The 23,425-nt window shown below is 42.1% G+C and overlaps 1 protein-coding gene across 4 annotated transcripts in view; it reads right to left on the reverse strand.

The window, feature by feature from the left end:
- Positions 1-23,425, reverse strand: part of ATAD2B (ATPase family AAA domain containing 2B) — a 56,757-nt gene that overhangs the window by 23,455 nt on the left and 9,877 nt on the right. For 3 of the 4 annotated variants that reach the window (XM_080998929.1, XM_080998930.1, XM_080998931.1), the window contains exons 3-15: positions 20,949-20,995; positions 19,934-20,087; positions 18,330-18,432; positions 17,066-17,174; positions 16,564-16,680; positions 15,074-15,149; positions 14,393-14,491; positions 12,105-12,216; positions 11,256-11,371; positions 9,781-9,955; positions 8,101-8,189; positions 6,260-6,419; positions 2,476-2,566 (exon numbers count right to left, since the gene is read on the reverse strand). In XM_080998929.1, the coding sequence (XP_080855055.1) occupies positions 2,476-2,566; positions 6,260-6,419; positions 8,101-8,189; positions 9,781-9,955; positions 11,256-11,371; positions 12,105-12,216; positions 14,393-14,491; positions 15,074-15,149; positions 16,564-16,680; positions 17,066-17,174; positions 18,330-18,432; positions 19,934-20,087; positions 20,949-20,995 (1,448 nt within the window). Of the gene's footprint in view, positions 1-2,475; positions 2,567-6,259; positions 6,420-8,100; positions 8,190-9,780; positions 9,956-11,255; positions 11,372-12,104; positions 12,217-14,392; positions 14,492-15,073; positions 15,150-16,563; positions 16,681-17,065; positions 17,175-17,495; positions 17,730-18,329; positions 18,433-19,933; positions 20,088-20,948; positions 20,996-23,425 lie in introns of those variants that run through there. The other variant, XM_080998932.1, reaches the window with a different exon arrangement.

The following is a 23,425-nucleotide window of genomic DNA, read 5'->3' on the forward strand; positions in this document are numbered from 1 at the left end:
GATTGCTTAGTTCGAAAAAAGGCACAGATGATATTCACATGCAGTGAATACGCCTGAATGATACCACAAACAGATTAGAGGAACATTTCAGTTGAAGATATCTGTACTATGAAAATTAATGTCTATAAATTAATTATTAAATAAAATTTAGAGGTAACTTGAGTGATTTCTATTTGAAGTGTAAAATTCTGGAATAATTTCTTGAGAACCGTTGGGCAAGTAATAAATCCTGCTTTCAAAGGAGCTGGGTACAGAAATTGAAACATAATTTATAAATTTATTCTAAAGGCTTGTTTGTGACCAAATCCATGCAGGAACATTTTTTCCTCGTGCCAAACTGATTAAAAACCCACAGTGTTACTGCAGCTTTCATTAAAATGTATGGCTTGATTGACTTGCATGAGCCATTTTAGAGCTATGCCCTCTGAAGAACCCGTTTTGACAGCGGCTTAGCAGGGCTAGGATTATGCTGGGTTAATTTGCTGAAAGACACTGATAGGTCCAGGGCTTGATAATGTATTTTGATCCCTTCCAGTCTGATCCCTATCTCAAATACTTTGATTGGTCTTCAGACAGATTGCCACTTGATTACTTCTGCTTTATTTTGACAGAATTGGCTTTTTAAATGATTTCACACAAATTTGCATTTATTTTTCTTGAAACTGGATTATTTTTCTTAAATGCGCCACATAAAAATTCTGAAGTGCAAGCTTAAAAAACAAAAACAAAAAAACAAAACCCAAATCAAACTTATAACCAAAGTATGTTAGCCTCAAGAAACCAGCCCTGATGACTACAGAACCTGGAATTCAAAATCTCAAAACAAATCTAAGCATTAAGATGTCTAAGCCTAATGCTAGTGAATGCTCCCAATCCATGACTGCTGAGCAAAATTGTTTTCATATAATTCAGTCATCATTTTCTTCTTTATGCTATCCAAGTTGGGAGAGTTCTGTCTTTAAGATAACCCACAAGGGGTGAACAGCAAAGTGTTTAGCAACTGCATCAAATTAAGGGCTAAGCAAACATGTGTTTAAATTGTGCCAATGAATTTTCAAAATGCTGAATAAATAGGCTACACATTCCAAGCCCTTTTGAGAAAAAATTGAGACAACCTCTTTGCAAATGATAGGAACTAGATTTCTTGTCTAACTTGATCTGCCACCACAGCTTTCAAGTTTCACATCTAACAATTGCACTGCAACTGCAGGATTTAAAATATAAATCTAATTTCAGAGGAAAAAGCAGAGCATAAGCTCTGGGATATTTTTCCCGTTTAATTAAACAGATTTTCCCTTCAAATCCAATTGGTTACACCACAGTAAAGGGCATGTTTTCTTATAAGATATCCAAGCCATGTCGTTGCAATCTTAATATTTTTTCAAATAGAAATATGGTCACAACACGAAGGGACCAAAATTCTATTTTGTTATCATCTACCTTCTACTAAATGGTTTTTGCAGAATCTCTAGAAGAATCTACGTGAAATGGGTTTTGGCACATGCTTTCTTACACCAGGCAAAGCTTAATTTGTCATTTGCTGGATATTTTGTTTTCTTCTCACCAGAAGATGTTGGGGTCTTTGCAGATCAAAAGTGGAGGAATGCTGCTTCGAAGGTAGGTGTTCCTGTGGATGAAGAGGATAATTCGGATGTACAGTAGCTGACTGAATGGATGGTGTTCAATTTAAAATTTTACTGTTTTGATGTGGTAGACCCAGTGACCTGATGTTGTGGTTTTCCTAAAAATTGTTGACTAGCAGCGTAAGATGGACAGAAGATGAAAAATTGTTTGGAAGAGGCTATGGTTATTTGTTTAGGGTTGATTTATTATGTTAACACATCTCACTTTTTCTAACCTACTGATTTTATAGTATAGTTGCTAGTATGGTAAGGCTTATTTTTATCTTGAACAGCCAATCTACTACTCAGTATTTCATGTCTGGTGCTCCATAGTATGTTTCAGATATCCAGTGTCCAACTTTAGAGAAAGAAATACCTATTCTGTAACTAGCATACTCTTAAAAGTCTTGAGGATTCTTAGCTCAGTTGCCTTCCAAAAACCATTTCAATAATAAAAAAGACAGAACTCTTTAGCATCCACACATGTAGGGAAACAAATTGGGTTTTTTCTATTTTATTTGTAATATAAAAAGAGCTGCCATTGTCCTCTGGAAGACCAGTATCCCATAAGCTAGGTAGCTTTGCATGTTCAGTCCTATAAAGGGATAATCAATCATGCCAAAGTTTTCGACATATAAACTGTCTTATAAAGGATCTGTGTTGGTAACAGGAAACATCAGTTAAGATAGTATATGAGCAATAAATTAGTATGTCTTTCAATTTTCTAATATGTTTTAACAGTACATATGTACATAATTTAATAAGCGCACATTAAAGATTCTTACAAAGTAAAGAAAAAACCTTTCAAGAGCAAAGACATCTAAAGTGAAAGCACTAATATAATACCACTCACCGACACATTTTTCCGCTAATTCTCCTAAAAAATGATCAGACAATTTTGGGTTCCAGTCCCTGGTATGTATTTGGAATATGTGCTTTCTTGCCTTGGAAAGAAAGAATAAATTCAGTATTAAGAGCTGCATCACAATATATCAAACCTATCACTTGCATGAACAAGTTAATCAACTAACTTAAATATACACAGACACCCCTTATTATTATTTATTAACACACTTTTATATCACCTTTTGACTCTTACAGGCCAGATCCAACATTAGTTTTAGAAGGGGAAAAAATACAATACACAATTAACAGATTTAAATCAAAACATTAAAACCAAGAACAGCGGAGTATAAATCTTCATTGCGAAATTAAAAGCTGCTTAAAGTCAGTTGAAATGTACAATGCTTTTATTCCCAGCCCATAAGTCTTCAGGGGGTGGGACCAGTCTAACGTCTCTAGATACAGGATTCCATAACAGAGATGCTGCCACAGAAAAGACATTATCTCGTGTCCCGACCAGATCCTTTATTGTGCTGGGGAAAGGAAGTGATGCTCTTCTCAGAGTTGATCAATTTAAGTTAATGGAGATGACTAACTTCGGCTCATGATCTCAACCTATGAACAGGTTCACACGAGAGGCAATGGTCTTTCAAATATTGTGTCTTAAGTCGCTTAGGACCTTATAGGTCACAGCACAAACAAATAAGAAGCCAGTACAGTTTATATATGGCTGGTGTAATATAGTCTGAAAATATTCTAATCTTATATATATAGTCCAGTGATCCGGTGGCTGCAGATTGCACCAGCCACAGTTGGTGAACACTGGACAGCCCAACACAGCGCTCGTTGCGGTAATCTACCCAGAAGGTGACCAATGCATGTAATACTGCGGCCAGATCCAACTTCTCCAGGAAGAGATGCAGCCAGTGACTCAGACAAGGCACTCCTGGTCATAGAAGTTACCTGAATATCAGGAGCCCCCCTCCCCAAGCTGACCCTGAACCTTTATAGGAATTTACAAATATCCAGGACAAGCTGCATTCTCAGTCCTGAATTAGCCCATCTACTGGCCAAAACCATCTCTGCCTTGTCTAGACAAAGGCTCAACTTGTTAGCCCGCATTCTGTCTTCACTGCTTCCAGGCAACATTGCACAGCTTCCACAGTCTCCTTGGCATTAATTGACAGGGAGAGATAGAGATGGGTATTATTGGCCTATTGATAACCAGGGGTCAGCAAACTTTTTCAGCAGGGAGCTGGTCCACTGTCCCTCAGACCTTGTGGGGGGCTGGACTATATTTGGGGGGGGGGGTTGCAAGAGAACCACGAGCCCCAGTGGCCTCTTACCTGTGTCTTGCGAGCGGCAGGGGCTGGCGGCGGCGGAGGGACGATGAGCGGCGCGCGAAAGAGCTCTGGAGAGGGGCTGCTTAAAATGGCAGCCGCTCAAGCGCTGCTGCTGCTGGCACCAACAAAGCCCAGCCCCCTTCCTCCTCTAGGCAGGGCAGGGAGAAGCCAGGAGGAAGGAGGGAGGAGGCGCCGCCGCTGTGTGAGCGAGAGGGAGGGAGAGGGAAAGAACGTGCACGCTGGCGATTCCTGGACCGTCCGCAGACCGGCTCCAGAAGGCAATTGGGCCTGATCCAACCCGCAGCCCTTAGTTTGCCAACCCATGGATAAGACCCAATCCCTAGATCAGTGGTGGTGAACCTATGGAACGTGTGCCAGAGGGGGCACTCAGAGCCCTCTCTGCGGACACATGCGCCCTTGCCCCAGCACAGAGCCATCAGAAAGCAAGGGCGGTGCGTAGAGTCCTCAGCTCAACTTGGCCAGCCAGAGCGCCATGTGCGCGGCGGGTCGGAGCAGGAAACTGTGCAGCAGGAGTGGGATGTGATGCCTGTCAGGGCACCAACTCTCTCCAAAACGGGGGTCACAGCTATTCTTTGGCCCAATTGTTCAGTGCGCCCAACTGCGCGGAGGCTTCCGGAGCGTATTGTGGCAATTAGTATTTTGCGTGAGCGGGTTGCGAAACAGCACCGGCAATGATTATGGTGGGCCCTCAGTTTTGGGAGCTGCACAAGCAGGACAGTAAAGAGCCGAAATCCCCGAACTGGCCTGTCTGCTGCAGCGCCTTTAGGGCTCCTTTTGCTCAGCACAGGATGCCCAGACTGAGAAGGCGCCCTCGTGGCCAGGGAGGCGCAAAGGGAAGGGCAGGGTGGGGCATTGGTCTCATTCGGATACACGACACCATCCCCAAGCGGGCGCTCATGTTGTTGTCAGAGGTTGGGTATGGATCATGGGGCTTGTGTCTGAGTAGAAGCGCCTCAGATGGGGCGTTGGGGGGTGCAAAACGGAGCCACAACCTCCAGGGCGCACGTTTTCCCTTGGGGAGCTTCCGCTGTGGGTGGGGAGGGCGCAGCGCTCTGCACACGCTCAGAGGCGTGCTGCTGCGTTGGTGGGCCGCCGACAGTTCTGAGCAGCCGCCTTCCTCCTGCTGCTGCTGCTGCAAGGTTGAGGCTTTACACACCCTGCATAGAGGCCGGTCGGGGCTCGGCAAGGGAGCAGGGCTAGCGCATGGGGCAGCCCCCGGGGCCCTTTCAGGAAACAGCGGCACGATGAGGGGGACGGCGTGATTGGGGGCGCTGCTCTGCATGTGCTCAGAGGGCCACACCAAGAACGCTTGCTTGCTTGGGCTGGAGCTTAAAAGCGGGAAATTCTTAAAGTGTGGAATTCTCTGCCAAATAATTTTAAGTCAGAGAAAGCACTTGGGATTGCTCTCCTTACTTTGTTTGGATCATCTTAATGCAAACTTTTACCTTTCAATAAAAAGTTGTTTGTATCATTGAAAGCTGTTATTGTGTTCTTCTTTTAAGAAAAAAGATGTTAATGTAGGAGTTGTTTTTTCTAAACTAAAACCTCAGTATTCAGGTTAAACTGGCTTGTTGGCACTTTGCGATAAATACAGTAAGTGGGTTTTGGGTTGCAGTCTGGGCACTCGGTCTCTAAAAGGTTCGCCATCACTGCCCTAGATTGTCTCTCCAAGCTCACTTTTGCTCCCAAAGTAACTGAAATCTTGGGATGATTATATAAAGGATTTTACAGGCAAATCGGTTAATTTATGCCCTCTCATTTAATCCAAACTAATTATGTGCTTCCCCATTTAATTTTTAACAAGCAGTATTACTGCAGAAAAATACCACGAACATGATTATTCAGGCAGTATAATAGAAAGCTAATACTTCAAAGGAGGACTTCAATAAAGATAAGTTAATGCAAAAGAATATAGGCGATTATAGTTCTGGAAAAAAATTTTTAAAAAATGTTGCTGGCTATTTCTATTAAGATGTACACCCATTCATATCAGGAAGAAGTGAACTATATTTATTCTCAGACAAAAGCTGAGTATAAGAATGCTGGCATGAAGGAAGCCATGAACTTTTACTGATATGGTTTACCTACAGAGGTTTTTTTCAAATGTAATATAAGAAGACTATCTGGCACTACTAGGTTCTCTTTAGTTTAAAAAATTTGCTTACATGAGAGCCTGTCCTACCATTAGGCAGATGAGGCAGCTCAGACTTTGGAAGGGCAGCAAACTGTTACCGCTGCTGTTTACTGACCTGCAACAGGCATCAAAATGTCTCTGATCAGTCCTGGTTTACCTATTTGAATTTGTATCATTTAATGCTGACTTATTTGCTGTGCTATGTATTGTGCTTTCAATTAGCTTCTAATGCTGCCCTGGGCTCTTGAGAGGAAGGGTGGGATATAAGAAATAAAATAACAACTTCACATTCTTACCTTTTGATCAGGCAGGCTAAAAAGAAATTCCCTGTCAAAACGACCAGGTCTCCTGAGTGCTGGATCTATAGAATCAAGTCTGTTTGTAGCACCAATGACAACGATTTCTCCTCTGTTGTCTAATCCATCCATGAGAGCAAGTAGAGTTGACACTATAGAGCTAAAACAACATTTCAACCACATTTTTAGGGAGAACGTTCAAAATATGTAAATACAGTCATTAAAAATGTTTATAACCATCCTAAATAAAAGACATGGATAACCATGACATGTATGGCAAAACCAAATTAAGCCATTCACAAATGGAAGGGTTCCTTCTTTCCTTAGAAGATTTGGCAAAGATATCCTGCTGGCAGAAAGGGGAAAGCAATTCAGAATCATTCTCTTGTAAAATACTCCCCATTTTTTGCTGGGTCCCCCAACCCTCTGCAGAAGATTTTCAGAGGGTACGAATTTTTTTCGTTGTGAAGGAAAGTCAGAAAAATCATTGTTGGCTCCTTCTACCAGCAGGAGAGTCCAGAGTCAAACACTGCTTGTGGGAGATTGGATCCCAGCCAAGATTAGCAACACTATAGTGATGAACACTATAGTGAAGCACTTGAAATGAACTATCATTTTTGGTGTTGCTCATAGACAAGGCCTAAGTATGCAAGTGACAAGCATTCGATCCCAAAAGGCATAATAATTCTGAATATGTCTTCTCACAAAGTTATGTTGTATCTCATTATTGAACAAAGAAGAGTTTCTTTTATGCCCTGACAATGCTCCACAGAGAAGCAATGTAAAGAGCAATCCTTAACCTGTTTCTGTTTGATCCTTGCCCACCTACACAAAGTCTGGAGAAAACCTTTTTTTGTTGTTGTTCAATCTCTCCCAAATAAAAAAGAAGGAAGAAGAAGAGTTTGGATTTGATATCCCGCTTTATCACTACCCGAAGGAGTCTCAAAACGGCTAACATTCTCCTTTCCCTTCCTCCCCCACAACAAACACTCTGTGAGGTGAGTGGGGCTGAGAGACTTCAGAGAAGTGTGACTGGCCCAAGGTCACCCAGCAGCTGCATGTGGAGGAGCGGAGACGCGAACCCGGTTCCCCAGATTACGAGACCATCACTCTTAACCACTACACCACACTGGCTCTCCAAGGAAAAGCCAAAGAGATATACCAGCTATCTTTTGCCTATCACTACTGCTGCAGGGCAAATTTCCAATCTATTCACAGCCGCATTTGAGCCCCACAGCCCTTTCCACCATATAAGGTACCACTGATAAGCATCCAGAGAGCACAGCCACATCACTTTGTGCACAATTCCTGTATCAGTTATACATCAGTGATCAAATAAGTTGCTAGAATTAAAATGAAGCTTACCTTGCAGAAGCTAACAAAAAGTATTTTGTTCACAGGAGATAAAAGTTGGGCTGGGGGGAATCCAGTTAAACCATTTAGAACGTTCTCCTGACAATTTGCTTACTAGTAGTTTTCATGTTACGTTTTATTTATCATGTTCACTGGCCTAAATATTTATGGGTGGTATTCAACAAAGTGCTTCCACTAGCACAAGAACCTTTGGCTGCACAACAGAATTTCCCCTCCCTCTCTTCTCCCCACAAACCCCTTAAATCTGTTCTGGCGTGTCCCCCAACCCTCCACAGAAGATCTGTGTAAGGCACAGGGAGCGTGCAGGAAAACACAACTGTGCAAGTGGAAATCCTTGTGCTTGACAAAGCCCTTATCTGAATCCAGCCCTATACACTTAATATGAAAAGGTGTTGGATCTACCATTGTGTGAACGACGAAACTGTGGAGCCAACACAAGATATTCAGAAGTAATACACTAGGATTACCTGTGAATCTGGTCCTGCCTGCTAGAACGGACTGGGGCCAATCCATCAATTTCATCAAAAAAGATTATGGATGGCCTCATCAGGTATGCCTGGTGAGCAAAAAACAGTATTAGTTAAAAAAGCACAAGAAAAGCATTTGTTTATACTGCCAAGAACTAAGCCTACCTGTACCTTTAATTAATGTCTAACTTGAACTGCTGTCCTTCTGGGTAAACCCACTCTGGTCACAAATCTAAAGTTCACCAACTAAAGGTGTTCACCGATCAAATGCATTTTACTAAATGGCAACAGCAATAATAGTACAGATTCAGGATGTTGTTAAAAGAGGGGGAAATAAACAGGTTGTTTCTCACATTCTGCAAGATTACTTTCGTAAGTCTACCTCCTGTCTCATGCCAGTCATACAAGTACCATTAAATATTTTCTTTTTGTGAGAGCCAAGATTCACTTTCAACAGTTCCATCTGCTTGGAGGGAATTGTAATTGTTGGTCTATGTTCCATATAAGATGGCCCAAGGTATCACTGAAGCAGGCAAATCAGAAGTGCAACTCTTCCAGTGTTCAGCTGAGAAGTATGAACTGTCAGGGTACCGTCCCTCATCTTCTAATTCAAGGTAAAAAGAAGCTGCAGCAAGTTTTTTGCTCAAACAACCTGCTCCTATTTCTTTCCAAGCAGGTACACCCAACCGATCCAACAAAAAGAAATGTTTGATGAACACACTATAAAAAGAGAACAAGCCTCAAATTCTAATTTACACAGAGCATGCTTTGTCCTCTTGTACGTTTCTATTCTAGGAATTTACCTAAGTGATCTTGTTATTTAGTATTCTAAGAAAAACCCGGTATCTTACTTAAACTATTTCTAACAAAATCTGACAATTATAGAGTTTGATCTTAATTTTCACTCTGCTCATGGAAAAACTGCTTCTGTTCATGGGAAGACCCCTTCCATAAACAGAAGATCCTGCATTTTCTGTAGCAAGAAATTAGGCTCCATTCCATACTGCTGAGTTCCATCAGTATATTGAATATGCTAGTGAACAAAAGCTTTAGACAATCTAGATAATATATTGTTTCCTTTGTATCTTTTTATATCATCTGCCAACACAGTGCAATTAAGCACTGCTATAAGAAACTAGGGATATGAGAAATTATGCCTGTTTTGATTTTCACAAAGTGAAAGCAATTGTAGGGGGGGATGTGTCCCAAAGTAAACTTAAAGCTGAAATCCTATCATTACTTTATTAGGAGTAAGCCCCATTAATCTCAATGGGACTTAGCTTTGAGTAGACCTACATAGGAGCCTTGGCTTTAATGTCCCTTTTGTGCTTATTAATGTGAAGCCATTCTTGCCTACACTTTGCTGCTACTTAAATAAAATCCCTTCTTCTCTTCCTGCAGTGATTCCAGCAAAAGTTCCAGTAGAAAATATGATGATGCTACGACATTATGCAGCTAATCCAATTTGGCAACATGACCTCACCAACTGCAAAAGAAGATCATTCAGAGCAAGAGCAATGCTTCCTGGATTTTATTTCCCTCCCTGTCTCAATAGGTGAATTTTTACCGCCTTTTAACATCCCTGCCTCCAGAATCACAGCCTCCAATGAAAATGTTTCTGACAAGCACTCCCATCCTGTTTTGGTTGAAACTATCAAAGAGATAATGTTGTGTACTAACTTGATCGAAGAGGAGTCGAAGTTGCCGTTCAGATTCACCAACCCATTTGCTGAGACAGTCTGCTCCTTTCCTCATGAAAAAAGCAACTTTTCTCTCCCCTTGTGTGCATTCATTGGCCAGAGCTCTAGCTACCAAGGTTTTACCTGTTCCAGGAGGACCATAAAACAAACAGCCCCTGAAGACAAATGGATAAATACAGTAATCACTATTTCTTTGTTTCTTGTTCGATGCAGAAAGTATTTGTTACCCACATGGCACGAATGCCAATAATGATGTGCCCAACATTTCCCCCCGGGTATGTTCATTTTTTGTTTGGGAATGTAATAATTATTCTCTCTGTTCCAAATCATTTAAAGAGAAAGGTAAGTCTATCACTTCTTGCTGATGTGTCAGCTGCCAGGTCAGTGGGTTCTAGTGCAATATCAAAGATTAAAAGAAGCATCAGATATATTTCTAAAGATTGATTGCCAAGAGGAAAAGTTTTTACTGGTAAGATTACAATTCAAACATCTCTCTCTCTCTCTCTCTCTCTCTCTCTCTCTCTCTCTCTCTCTGGTTCTCTTACCCTTATGCAAATCTACCCAATATTTATTTATTTCATATAATTTATACACCGCCTTACTGTAAAAACCTCAAAGCAGTTTACAAAATGAGGGAAAAGGCAGAGGAAATCAATTAAGGCACAAGAGGAACAGTAGAGTGTTGATTCTATGATTTAACATATTGGTTCTGTTAGAAAAGCTCTGTGTCTCCTGCTGCACAAGTTTGCCATGTCATGAAACCCTTTTTTGCCAACTTCTTGTAGTTATTTTAAAGGCTCTGAATAACACATCTCATCTCTACTGACACCACTGCATGAATCTTCAAAAATGCAGTAACTTCTTTCCCTGGTCAGATTAAATCCAAAATGCTTTTTAGACCACACATAAAAAGCCTCCTCTGCTTTATTCTTCAGAAAGGGCCTGACACACACATTCTCAAAAGAAAAGCAAATGTTCGGTTCATCAGTCCTTCCACATTAACACTCCTTTTTTAACCACAGCAACAAGCTATAGAGGTCCTGACCATCATCCAGTAAAATCCCTTATGCATATTTAAGACTCTAAGCAAACTAAAAAAAAAAAAAATTGTACTATCTTCAAATTACTTTTGCGATCACCACCCCATCACAGCTCCTAGTCAATTGGACTGAGCCAAATACATAGTTCTTCTAATTGTATGTATTGGAATTAACATAATCTGAACTTTACAACTAGTTGTGCTGAATGGTTTCTTCAAGAAAGAAGTGAACGGTGGACTTAGCCGGCCAAATGTTCCCTTCAACATTACTCTTCTTTCACCTCTGTGTTGACAATCTTGGGGAAAGTGGCATAGTACATCCCAGAGTATGCTAAATTCCTTCTCAAGCACAATATATTAAAACAATATACATCAAATACAAAGAAAATTTATATGAAGGGGAAAAATCTACTTACCTTGGTGGCTGAATTTTGAATTTTTCAAATATTTCAGGATAAAGAAGAGGAAATATAACCATTTCCTTAAGTGCATGAATATGATTGCTCAGTCCACCTATGCTATCAAAGCGCACCTAAAAGGGGGATAAATAGTATTTTTTAGCTATTGGTTTTATGTATAATCAGCATAAGCTTAGAACAGGGGTGAGGAACAGGATCCAGGCAGTGGGTTGGATCCCCACCTCCCGGATCATTCCCCACCATGGCCATTTTGGCAGGTGGGCAGAGCCTCCCAAGTGTCAGTCATCTGACATCAAGGGACCCCAAAAGAAAAAAAATCTTCTGCAGGTACAGCACCTGCCATACCTATAGAAGAAGATCCTTTGGCATTGCTGGTTTTAATTCAATTCAATGCAATGCAATGCAAAGGGGCACTTGTGCTTACTGCCAGCCCCAACGGGCTACTCTGCAGCTCAGCTGACTGCTGCAGGCTTGCTGTCACCACTGATCAGCTGATTGACACTGACAGCAAGCCCCCCCCCCCCGGCTAAGGTACAAACAGGAGCATTTTAAGGCTCCCAACTGTTCTCTGGTACCCATGCTCCCACTTGCCCTATATCTAACGTATTATGTCAGGTATGGAACAGGTAGGCATTCACAACCAGGTTTATTAAACTATGAATTTATTTTTAACTTTGGAAGTGTAATTTATGGTTTCCTGGTTTGCTTGTTTTTGAGTCAGCAATATACAACACAACAAGTGCTGATCTAATTAGGCAACTAATTATGCATTTATTTAAGCTTCGGATTAGCAATTCCAATTAGTTTGTTGTAAAATAGTTATGAAGACAAATAGATGGAACACACCGATTTGTCAAGAATCATAGGATCTACATCAGCCAAACTTGCACCAACTTTCACTCGTTCACGCAGGATTCCACAGGCCAAGTCTTCTGCTCTGAAGTTCATAGGCAGACATCTGTTTCAATACAGATACAAAAACAGCACTCAATTAGGTCACATTCAATTTCAAGGTGAGCAGGGTTGCCATCCAATGAAACTACATGTATGTCAAGGGGGAAACCATATGATGTTTCAATATGTCCCAACATAATACTAATAACTTCAGCCACCATAAGGAAAAGTGTCGCTAAGTATCAGGGAGAAAGAACCAAAAGACTAATTTACAATAAGGAGTATGAGTACAACACATGCAAAGATACAAAATCTGTACGATAAAAAGTATAAACCACATAGTTTACAAGCGAAGTCCCAGACTACATCCCACCCATGCATCTTTAATTTAAAAAACACTTAAGGAGCAGACTTGCTGCCAGTCAGAACAGAGAATACAGTGGTGCCCCGCAAGACGAACGCCTCGCAAGACGGAAAACCCGCTAGACGAAAGGGTTTTCCGTTTTGGAGGCGCTTCGCAAAACGAATTTCCCTATGGGCTTGCTTCGCAAGACGACAGCCCATAGGGAAATCTCCGGGACAGCGGGGAAGCGCAGCGCGTCTTCCCCACTGTCCTCGGACCTCCTCCCCCGCCCGGCATCGGAACGAAGCTCCGATGCCGGGCGGGGGGGAGGAACGCCTCCTCCCCCTGCCCGGCATCGGAACGAAGCTCCGATGCCGGGCGGCGGGGGGGGAACGCCTCCTCCCCCCCCGCCCGGCATCGGAACGAAGCTCCGATGCCGGGCGGGGGGGAACGCCTCCTCCCCCCCGCCCGGCATCGGAACGAAGCTCCGATGCCGGGCGGGGGGGGGAAATGCCTCCTCCCGCCGCCCGGCATCGGAACGAAGCTCCGATGCCGGGCGGGGGGGGAACGCCTCCTCCCCCCCCGCCCGGCATCGGAACGAAGCTCCGATGCCGGGCGGGGGGGAACGCCTCCTCCCCCCCCGCCCGGCATCGGAACGAAGCTCCGATGCCGGGCGGGGGGGGAAATGCCTCCTCCCGCCGCCCGGCATCGGAACGAAGCTCCGATGCCGGGCGGGGGGGGAACGCCTCCTCCCCCCCCGCCCGGCATCGGAACAAAGCTCCGATGCCGGGCGGGGGGGGAACGCCTCCTCCCCCCCCCCCGCCCGGCATCGGAACGAAGCTCCGATGCCGGGCGGGGGGGGAACGCCTCCTCCCCCCCGCCCGGCATCGGAACGAAGCTCCGATGCCGGGCGGGGGGGGGGGAAATGCCTCCTCCCGCCGCCCGGCATCGGAACAAAGCTCCGATGCCGGGCGGGGGGGGAAACGCCTCCTCCCCCCCCCGGCATCGGAACAAAGCTCCGATGCCGGGCGGGGGGGGGGAACGCCTCCTCCCCCCCCGCCCGGCATCGGAACGAAACTCCGATGCCGGGCGGGGGGGGAACGCCTCCTCCCCCCCCGCCCGGCATCGGAACGAAGCTCCGATGCCGGGGGGGGGGGAAACGCCTCCTCCCGCCGCCCGGCATCGGAACGAAGCTCCGATGCCGGGCGGGGGGGGAACGCCTCCTCCCCCCCGCCCGGCATCGGAACGAAGCTCCGATGCCGGGCGGGGGGGGGGGGAATGCCTCCTCCCGCCGCCTGGCATCGGAACGAAGCTCCGATGCCGGGCGGGGGGGGAACGCCTCCTCCCCCCCCCGCCCGGCATCGGAACGAAGCTCCGGTGCCGGGCGGGGGGGGGGACACCTTCTCCCGCCGCCCGGCATCGGATGGCTTTCCTGAAGACTTGGGGTGGGAGGAGGGTTTTCCTTCCCACCGCCAACATTCAGAATGCTGTTCTGAATGTTGGCGGTGGGGAGGAAAAACCCTCCTCCCACGCAAGCCCCGGGAACAGAGGGAAAGCGCTGAGCGCCTTCCCCTCTGTTCCCGTACCTGTCCTGAAGGCTTGCGGTGGGGAGAAAAGCCCTTCTCCGCACCGCCAGCCTGGCAAGCGGTTTCCCTAGGAACGCATTAATTGATTTTCAATGCATTCCTATGGGAAACCGTGCTTCGCAAGACGAAAAACTCGCAAGAAGAAAAAACTTGCGGAACCAATTAATTTCGTCTTGCGAGGCACCACTGTACTAGATTAGACGAGCCAATTATCTGAGTCAGAATAAAATAGTTTTGCATGTCTGACAAGCTTCACCAAGCCAAGCATAGTGAAGCTGTTATTCCCCAAGTTCAAAAGAACAAAAAATTACCTGTTCCTTGCTCTTGCCATGCTCTTAGATTTTCTTCTTTCAAAGCGTTCTTCATCTGAAGAGGTTGTATCACTGCTATGAATAGCATGCTTCTTTCTCCTATGGAAGCAACAAAAGTATTTCACTGAAGAACAGCATGTATTCAGCGTTCCAGTGCTAACAGTTAAGAACACCGACAAAATGTAATAAGCAGAGAAAACCACCTTATCTTCATACACTGAACCGGCTCAGATGTCATGATAAACCAGTTTCTTGTGAAAGGACTAAGTTACAAGAAGCCTCACACTACACCCCCCCCATCAGCATGTAAGACTGGAAGCTTTTACTTCCATTTTTATTAACTGCAGGTTGTCATTTTATCGAATTCCAACTAACTGTGGTTAATCTTAAGCAAGATTTGTTCGAAACAGGAGAGGTTAAAGCTCAAGTTTATAATGATATTTGAAATATTTCACTATGGCCTGGTTCTGTTGTGACTTGATCTAATAAACCATGATAAATTTGACCAAGTTTATCACCGCCAATGTACTTCCTGCTCCCCTATGTGTGTGTCACAGAAACATTGTCTCTTTACATTTTGGGGGGGGAGTGACTTGGGGAAGAGAAAGTAGTGCCCGTGGGACTCTCTCAAAATTCCAAATGTACCTATATGCCCCCAAACATTGCTGGCCCCTGATTTACCTGATATGGCTTCTTCTTGCAGGAGATCTATGTATGTCAAACAAGGCATTTTCCCTTTTCTTCTGGTGTGCGGGCACTGGAGAAGACAAACCAATTTGAAAAACAATGCAATACAAATTTGTGTACTATTATTTTTATTTTCTTACAGATTTATACAAACAACTACATGCTCACTGTTAGGTATCTTGCTAAAGCTCACAACTTTTACGCAAAGCTCAGACCTTTATGAAAGCAAGCAAGCAAGCAAGCAAGCAAGCAAGCAATAAATAAATAAATAAATAAATAAATAAATAAATAAATAAATAACTTTTTAAAAAACTCCATCATCATCATCATCTCTCCAAACCAGTTTTCCCAAATCTAAGGGTTGCCATATTTTTTTAAAAAAATAGCTTTATTTGCAAAATTGCCAAGAAATTGGTTGTTTTTGAGCTACTTCTGAGGAAATTCAGTAAAAACGACAGTGCCGGCATGGGCTGCCATATGTCTGGATTTTCCCATACATTTTGTCAATTTCTGCCCGAACGCTGCTTGCAACTGCAGTATCCCGGGTACGTCTGGGAAATTCTGGACATATGGCAACCCTACTGAAATCACCCTCATTTCTTTAAGACGTATGTACCACAACTTCCACTGGATTCCTCTCAAAATATACAAGTATAAATAAAAGTTAAAAGGTGCAACCAAGCAGATTTCCTATTTAAATTAATTATGGGCTCTCCCAGTCCTTTATACCAGGGGTAGGAAACTTCTTGTCCTCCAGCTGTTGCTGGACTATGAACGCCATTTGTCCCTGAGCACTGGCTATGATAGATGGGGCTGATGGGATCTGGAGCCCAACAATTGGAGAAAAACAGATTTCCCATCACTGCTGCGCACAGCAAGAGGGCAGAGGGAAAAGGAGTCACACAGGAGAGCCAAGTTCTACTGCTTATCTCATCATACCTAAATGGCAGAGGTTGTACAAGAATTGTCAGTGAAACAGACACAGAGTTAGAACCATACATAATTCATTCTGAATAGCTGGAAGGTTAGATGCGTTCTTCTTTTTCTTAACTGTGGTTTGACATTTTATCCAAACCAACAAGTTAACATTAACTTGAAGCCATGGTTTCAAACAAACCAGTCTATGTTAACCATGGTTTGTTTAGAATGTTATAACAAGCCATAATTACGAAAAAGAAAAAGCACCTGACTTCCTTCCAGCTATTCATTCAGAAGGAAGAGCACATGAGCTCAAGGCTTGCCTAAGCTCATTGATTATTATCTTATACTATGCTGTAGTGCAACATGCAAATGTGGCAATAATGTCTCAAAGAACATCCAGTGCAAAAAGAAAAATATTACGAAAGGCCCTTGGGCTTCCAGCAGTTAAATAAATCATCAGGTAAAAAGGTACCATTTCTCTTGCTATACATTGAAGACAGCCTGACCAACACAGCTACTAAAATTAAGGAAGAGTGGTGTGCATGTTTATGCTTCTCTCTTACCTATAGGAGGCGCTTGGTATCTCTCCACTGTTTTTCTTTGTCTCAGGTTATATGGACGATCATTTTCTTCTCCCTCTGCCTCCTCTACTTCAATATCTCCATCTTCTTCTTGAGATTCTAGAAATAAAAGGCAAATAAAGAATTTATACAACTTCATTGCAGACTCTTGTAAAAGGATTCCTGTTAATTTGTAAAATGATTCTAATAGACAGACAGACAGACAGATAAAATCTGGTCACAAAGAGTATTTTTATAATATATCAGGATAAATTTTATCACAGGTGATAAAGAATTTAAAATCAATCTGTTCAGTGTAATGACAGATTCAGTAAATTGAATATGTTCAGAGCGGAGATTATTTTGGTCTGTGGGATATAACTAAACAAAATTAAAGATATCAGCAATCCCATGACTATATAATCTTGTAACCCCTATATTGGCTTTTTTACACAAACATTTTCAATAGCACCTACAAAGGTAGCTAGCTAACCTCTGTCATTACCTTCTTCTTCCCCTTCTGTGGAAACTTCATGGTGGTTCTGTATTCCATAGCTATTTCTCCTCAGTGATTTCCTCCTCCTCTTGACACGTGAATACATATCCATGTTTTCCTGGAATAAAGATAATATCAGCATGATCTGCATTGTAAAACAAGAAACACACATCATCTGGGAAGTGTTCAAGGTGAGAAAGAAGTGATGCTTGGGACTATAAGCAATTATAAATCAGCTACTGACACTGAAGACACAGTGAGCATGTTATCATTTCCCTACCACAGCAACATCAAGACCAACAAAACAAATTTGTTACAGCATCTATCTTCACAAATTATGCCATACAAAAATATTTGCTATTGTAATAGTGGAGCAGCTGCTATTGAACAAGCGTTCACATTTTGGGGAAAGGAGCACATTCAGCATTCTGGAACTTACAGGTGGTGCACAGTGCAAGTGCCCCCAATTATTCTGTTCAAATTCTTTGGTCTTCTTGCCACCATGCAGCAATGGGACGCCCACAAAGATGCTGCCCAAAGGTTGGGAGCCACAGAAATGAACCAGAGACTCTGGGATTCCACCACACAGAGCTACAGCTTCCCAGCAGCCAATAGGGTTGCTTGGGAGGGCGGGGCTGTTGCAACTTAGCCAGCTCATAAAAGAGGAAGCCTTGTTGCCTCATCAATTGGCTTTCACTTACCAAGCCATTTGCCATTGCATTTCAACAGTTGTGCAAGTCTGCTGAGTTGTGGCAGATGGGAACTAAGACAACTCCCTGAGCTATGACTAGCTTTCAAATGTGCTGTTGTACTGTTCGAGGGAGGCCTCAAGAAATCACAGGAACAGTACAGGCCCTGACCACTCAACAGTAGAAGAAAACAACAGCTGAACTGGTCTATATTAACTTTGCAAACCCAAAGATGGATCAGCCAAATATGTGCTACACACAGAATTTGTATTCAGTTTTGCCAGAAGTTATACTACTGCTGTTAGATTTCCACCCCCTGCCACACACACACACACACACACACACACACACACTATAAATTGACAGCTATTTTATATAAGCCTATATCACATACCTCTCCCTCTCTGCTCCATCGCTGTCATGATTATTTGCAAATGAATCAAACATATTAATTTATAATTTTAAAAAAGTCAATATTTTATTCATCTGTTTAAAGCGCTGCATAGAAGATACAGATATCTTCGAAATGTTTAAAATTGAAAGGGTATATTTTTATAACTTGAGGTCTGGAAACTTGAACTTACAAATTCCGTATCTGTCCACATGCGCAACCGTTCCACTTCACCTGATCGCCTATTCCGTCTGATGTTAATATTGTCCATTTCCTGAAGAACAGCTTCAGCAGTGCTGTAATATATGAACATTGTTTTTAAATGATATGTGATACTGTTTACTATGCAAACAGTAGTGCTCAGCACTGAGATTAAGTGCTCTGCATCCTCGTTTGAAATTGCTACATCAAGAGAAAGCAAAAGGATGCTTTATCACTTCATCTCCCTCTAAGATCAGGTGATAAAGCCTTCTACCTGCTCGCTAGAGATGAAGAATAAAAAGCAGCATTTTCCTCATGTTAGTACAGTATGTGGGGACAGGGTGTCTTGGGAACACTCTTTTTATTCTCCATGGGTCCTACTGTGAACAGGAAAAGGTTCACTTCCCCACCACCACCTTACTGCTAGGGTGGGGAGAACTTTATAATAACTCTCATCCTGCAAAGAAAGAGAGTGTGTGTGTGCTCTGTGTTAACATCTGCGTTAACACAGTAAGTTGTGAGGTGATGATTTTGTGATTTCGGGAATTCTGTGAATGCAAGGTACTCATGGAATGCTGTATGACCTAATCAGTTATAAATTGCATGAGCATGAATAATGGATGCTAGCTCGGCCTAAATTTATGAGAGAAGAAAATATGATGAGAAATGCTAGTGCCTTTTCTACCATACAGTGGTACCTCGGGTTACATATGCTTCAGGTTACAGACTCTGCTAACCCAGAAATAGTACCTCGGGTTAAGAACTTTGCTTCAGGATGAGAACAGAAATTGTGCGGCGGCAGCAGGAGGCCCCATTAGCTAAAGTGGTGCTTCAGGTTAAGAACAGTTTCAGGTTAAGAACGGGCCTCTGGAACGAATTAAGTACGTAACCAGAGGTACCACTGTATAAGAATCTAGCTAAGTTACTAGTGTGTGAGAGAGAGTCTATGGATGTATGCGCACTGCACGAGTGTGCATGTGCAAGTGTACTTTGTGGTCTCTTTTGCGTATGTATGCTGCATGTGTAGTCTGCAAATATATTGGCCATGCACACCACTGCCATGTGGTACTTGGGAGGGGTGGCTGTCAATTGCCCATAGCATTTTTTAAAAAAAAAATAGCCACCCCTGCTTTATAGGTCACAAAGAGAATAAAAGCCACCTGCCTTCAGTAGTTACACTGAAATAAAACCGTGATAAAAACTGGAGCATAATAATGTCCAAGCATGAAATTTACTATACAATAGATTCAATCATCGTTGTTAACATCTGTAGTTTCAATAACTTTGCAAAAACCATAGGATGTTAGAAGCTGAAGAAAAAGATCAAAATCTCTGTTAAACGGAGTTAAGACTAAAATAATCCAGAAAGGAAACCAATTTGTATGCATGGCTGTGTTTGATTAAACAAAAATTTCAATATTTTGACCAACAGTTCTGCACTAGGATATATTTGTTAATGATATGTCAAACACTTAAATCAAAAACTAATTAGCGGCAATTTAGGAATGGCTAAAGGACGTATTCTCGCAATCTGAAAACAAAATATGTCAACAAAGCCAGTAATCTAGAAAATGTTATTGGAAAATTTCCACATACCTGTTTACCAGTTGGTCAAACAGTAAACTTTGATTCAAACTTTCAAATCTGTTTTTTCTGGATCGGCAACTTTTTCTGATTTCTCTACCTCCATTTATACAGGCATGGTCCCCATCAACCTTTTTCTCCCCACGAAGAGAATTGCTTTTGAGAGCTGAAATGATTTTAAATGTTTTAATAAGAATTATATGCTAATAATGATAAATTTAAAATATGAAAGGTACAAGTACAGTACAGTAAGAAAGCTGGGAAGATACTTTGTCCCCTCTCACTTTCCTTGCGGGATCACTTTTATTATATTCCAACTTGACAGATCAATCACATGCCTAAATTCAGGTAAGTCACCTTGTCTCTCTGCTTATTTTATTTATGTATGTATGTATGTATGTATGTATTGCATTCATATCCCCGCTTTTTATTCAAGGAGCTCAAGGTAGAGATCACGGTTCTCCCCCTCCTCATTTAATCCCCACAACAACCCTGTGAGGTAGGCTAGGGCTGAGACAATTACTGGCCATAGGTCACCCAGTGAGCTTCATGGCCGAGTGACGATTTGAACCATGGACTCCCAAGATCCTAATCACTATACTGTACTCTCTTCTTCTTCTTCTTCTCCTCCTGCAATATCTTCTAGCTATTTTTTAGCTTTAATAAATCCTTAGTCTATTTCTATTTTATTTAAGTAAAAATCACCTTATCAATTCTGCTTCAACCTCATAATATAAACAAGCAATTTCCTTGTAAAAATCACTTCTTTTCATTTCATAGCCTCCCACTTCACTATTGATTTACGGTATATTTATCCTCATTTATCCACACATTATCATAATGTGTGAATGTAATAAGAGGAAAATCATGGCAAATAATGCTGCATGGAATCTTATTGGTAATTCATTTGTTTGCGTAGGCGAAAAAACAACAAATTCCTGACACTGAAAGACAGAAGACACAAGGGAACAAAAAAAAAAAATCACTATTAATTGGAAAGGTCATAGGTAAAAAATGAAGTACTTACATAAACTACGTCCATTTGGTAATGTAGCACCAGATTGAGAAGTTAACCTACGAAATAATTAAATTTGCAAAATATATTCATTTGTTCTATTAAAAGTTACAAGCCACACACAAGTTGCATTACACCTAAATGTTACAGACTGAATATGACCACTGCTAGTATCATAGTAAACTACTTCTCAAACAAGTAGTTTTATATCTCACTCTCTTTCACAATAGATAACTATTCTTCAACACCTGTGGATGGGGAAATGAGACAGAGCCAGAGATTTGCCCAAGTTCACCCAGGGAATCAATAATGAAATTAGAATGTCCTTATCTGCAGAACATTAGCTCTCAAATGTTAAAACGTATTAGTAAGAAGTAGTCATATTACGGAGATCTTAAAACAGCAAAAACTTGCCTATTATGATTATTTAACCCATTACCACAATTTTGTGCTGGTATTAGACATAAGCTTCACAGGGCTAATCAGTGACAGGTTCCAGGACTGTAAATAGCTGTATGCCCAGGATAATTTTAGCAGATATGTTTCCCCATCACTGTTATGCTGATGAGAAAATCTACCTGTGAAACTGTTCGGATTTAAAAAAAACCTGGAATTCCACTTAAGGTGAAGACTCAAAAGCCAATATTTGGGCAATGTGAAACATAGATCTGGCTTGCATGACAAAATATGGTTAGCAAGTACATACAGGCTTCAATACAGGGGCTCATAGTCACTGTGCTCCTCCCTAGTCATTTTTAAAAACAAAAAAATGTATTGATTTTTAAGAGTCTTGCTAAGCTGCAGTGTACATATTAACTCATAGTTTAGGTTAAAACTATTTAATAAGTAATGGTGGGAATCAGCTGAACAGTGATTTTACAAAACACACCACATCTCTTTTTACCCACTGCAGGTTTATGCTTTATTCATTAATGGATTAAATAAACAAAATTTACAGCCACTCTATTGATCAGCTCAAGAACTCATAAGACACAAGTATTCTGTATATTGATTCTATAGAACTGTAATTTTCTGTTTTAAAAAGTAAGAATAGATTTCAAATTTGAAGTACTTTCCAAAATAAAGGAAACGGGTCGTAGCTCAGTGGTAGAGCACACACAAAGATGCCGTGTTTAATTCAGAAATATAAAGCAAAGAAATAACTACGGTGTTTCACCTGTCTGATAATGCTATCAGTAGACAAATAGAAAAGATTCTTGCAAGAAAAATTACTGAAGCATTTACTCTATTCTGGAACAGAAAATGACTGGCAGGACCATCAGGCATTCAGTTTTAAAATATTTCTCCAAAAAGTAAAAGTAAAGATGCTAGGAGATGTTCTATGAAACATGGATAAACCACTTCCTGTCAGGTTTAGGCCAAAGGTAGCAAGTTCTGCCCCACTTCCCAATGCAGGGCAGGGGGTGGGCGTCAGTTAAAATGGTCCATTCACAAAGAATTATGGAACCAGGATTCCTGAATGCTCTGGGGGATTTTCAAGTTGACACTACTGGTGATCCTGTTGAGGCATTAGTGTCACTACAAAATGGTGAGAGGGAACGGGCACCAACACCATTACTGCTAAGTATCCAAAAACGGTTTTCCAGGAACACCCCCATCGTTCAGCCCAGAAACTGAGGTCCAGCACTGAGGGCCTTCTGGCGGTTCCCTCCCTGCAAGAAGTGAGGTTACAGGGAACCAGGCAGAGGGCCTTCTCAATAGTGGCGCCCACCATGTGGGACACCCTCCCATCAGATGTCAAGGAAATAAAAAACTATCTGACTGTTAGAAGACATCTGAAGGCAGCCCTGTTTAGGGAAGTTCTCAAAGTTTGTTGTTTAATCATGTTTTTAATATTCTGTTGGGAGCTGCCCAGAGTGGCTGGCGAAACCCAGCCAGATGGGCGGGGTATAAATATATTATTATTATTATTATTATTATTATTATACATTCATCTTTGTGGGATGCCCTCCCATCAGATGTCAAGGAAATAAAAAACTATCTGACTTTTAGAAAACATCTGAAGGCAACCCTGTATTGGGAATTTTTTTATGTCTAATGTTTTACAAATTTTTATGCGCTGTAAGCCGCCCAGAGTGCCTGGGGAAACCCAGCCAGATAGGCAGGGTATAAATTTAATAAGTATTTTTTTTATTATTATTATTGTTGTTGTTGTTGTTGTTGTTGTTGTTATTATTATTATTACTACTACTACTACTACTACTACCACTTGAAGCAATAAAGCAAGCAGGAAATCTATAGTGCAAGACTTGCAGCAAAGATGACCAAGCACAAGAAAGAACTTATAATTGTGCCTACTGTATGGCAGTGATGGTGCCAAAGAAGGCTCAGTTTGTGACTACCAATGTGTCTTTGTGTGGCTGTTCTTGTTTTGGAAGAGGCAATGGAGTGCCTCCTTCTCAAGGTATTTTTTCTGGACCCTATAGCCAATAGCTAATATCCTCTCTTGGAGAAAGGTTCTCAAAAGA

Source organism: Podarcis pityusensis, assembly GCF_964106645.2.
Source record: "Podarcis pityusensis genome assembly, chromosome: 3".
In the NCBI taxonomy this organism is placed as follows: domain Eukaryota; kingdom Metazoa; phylum Chordata; class Lepidosauria; order Squamata; family Lacertidae; genus Podarcis; species Podarcis pityusensis.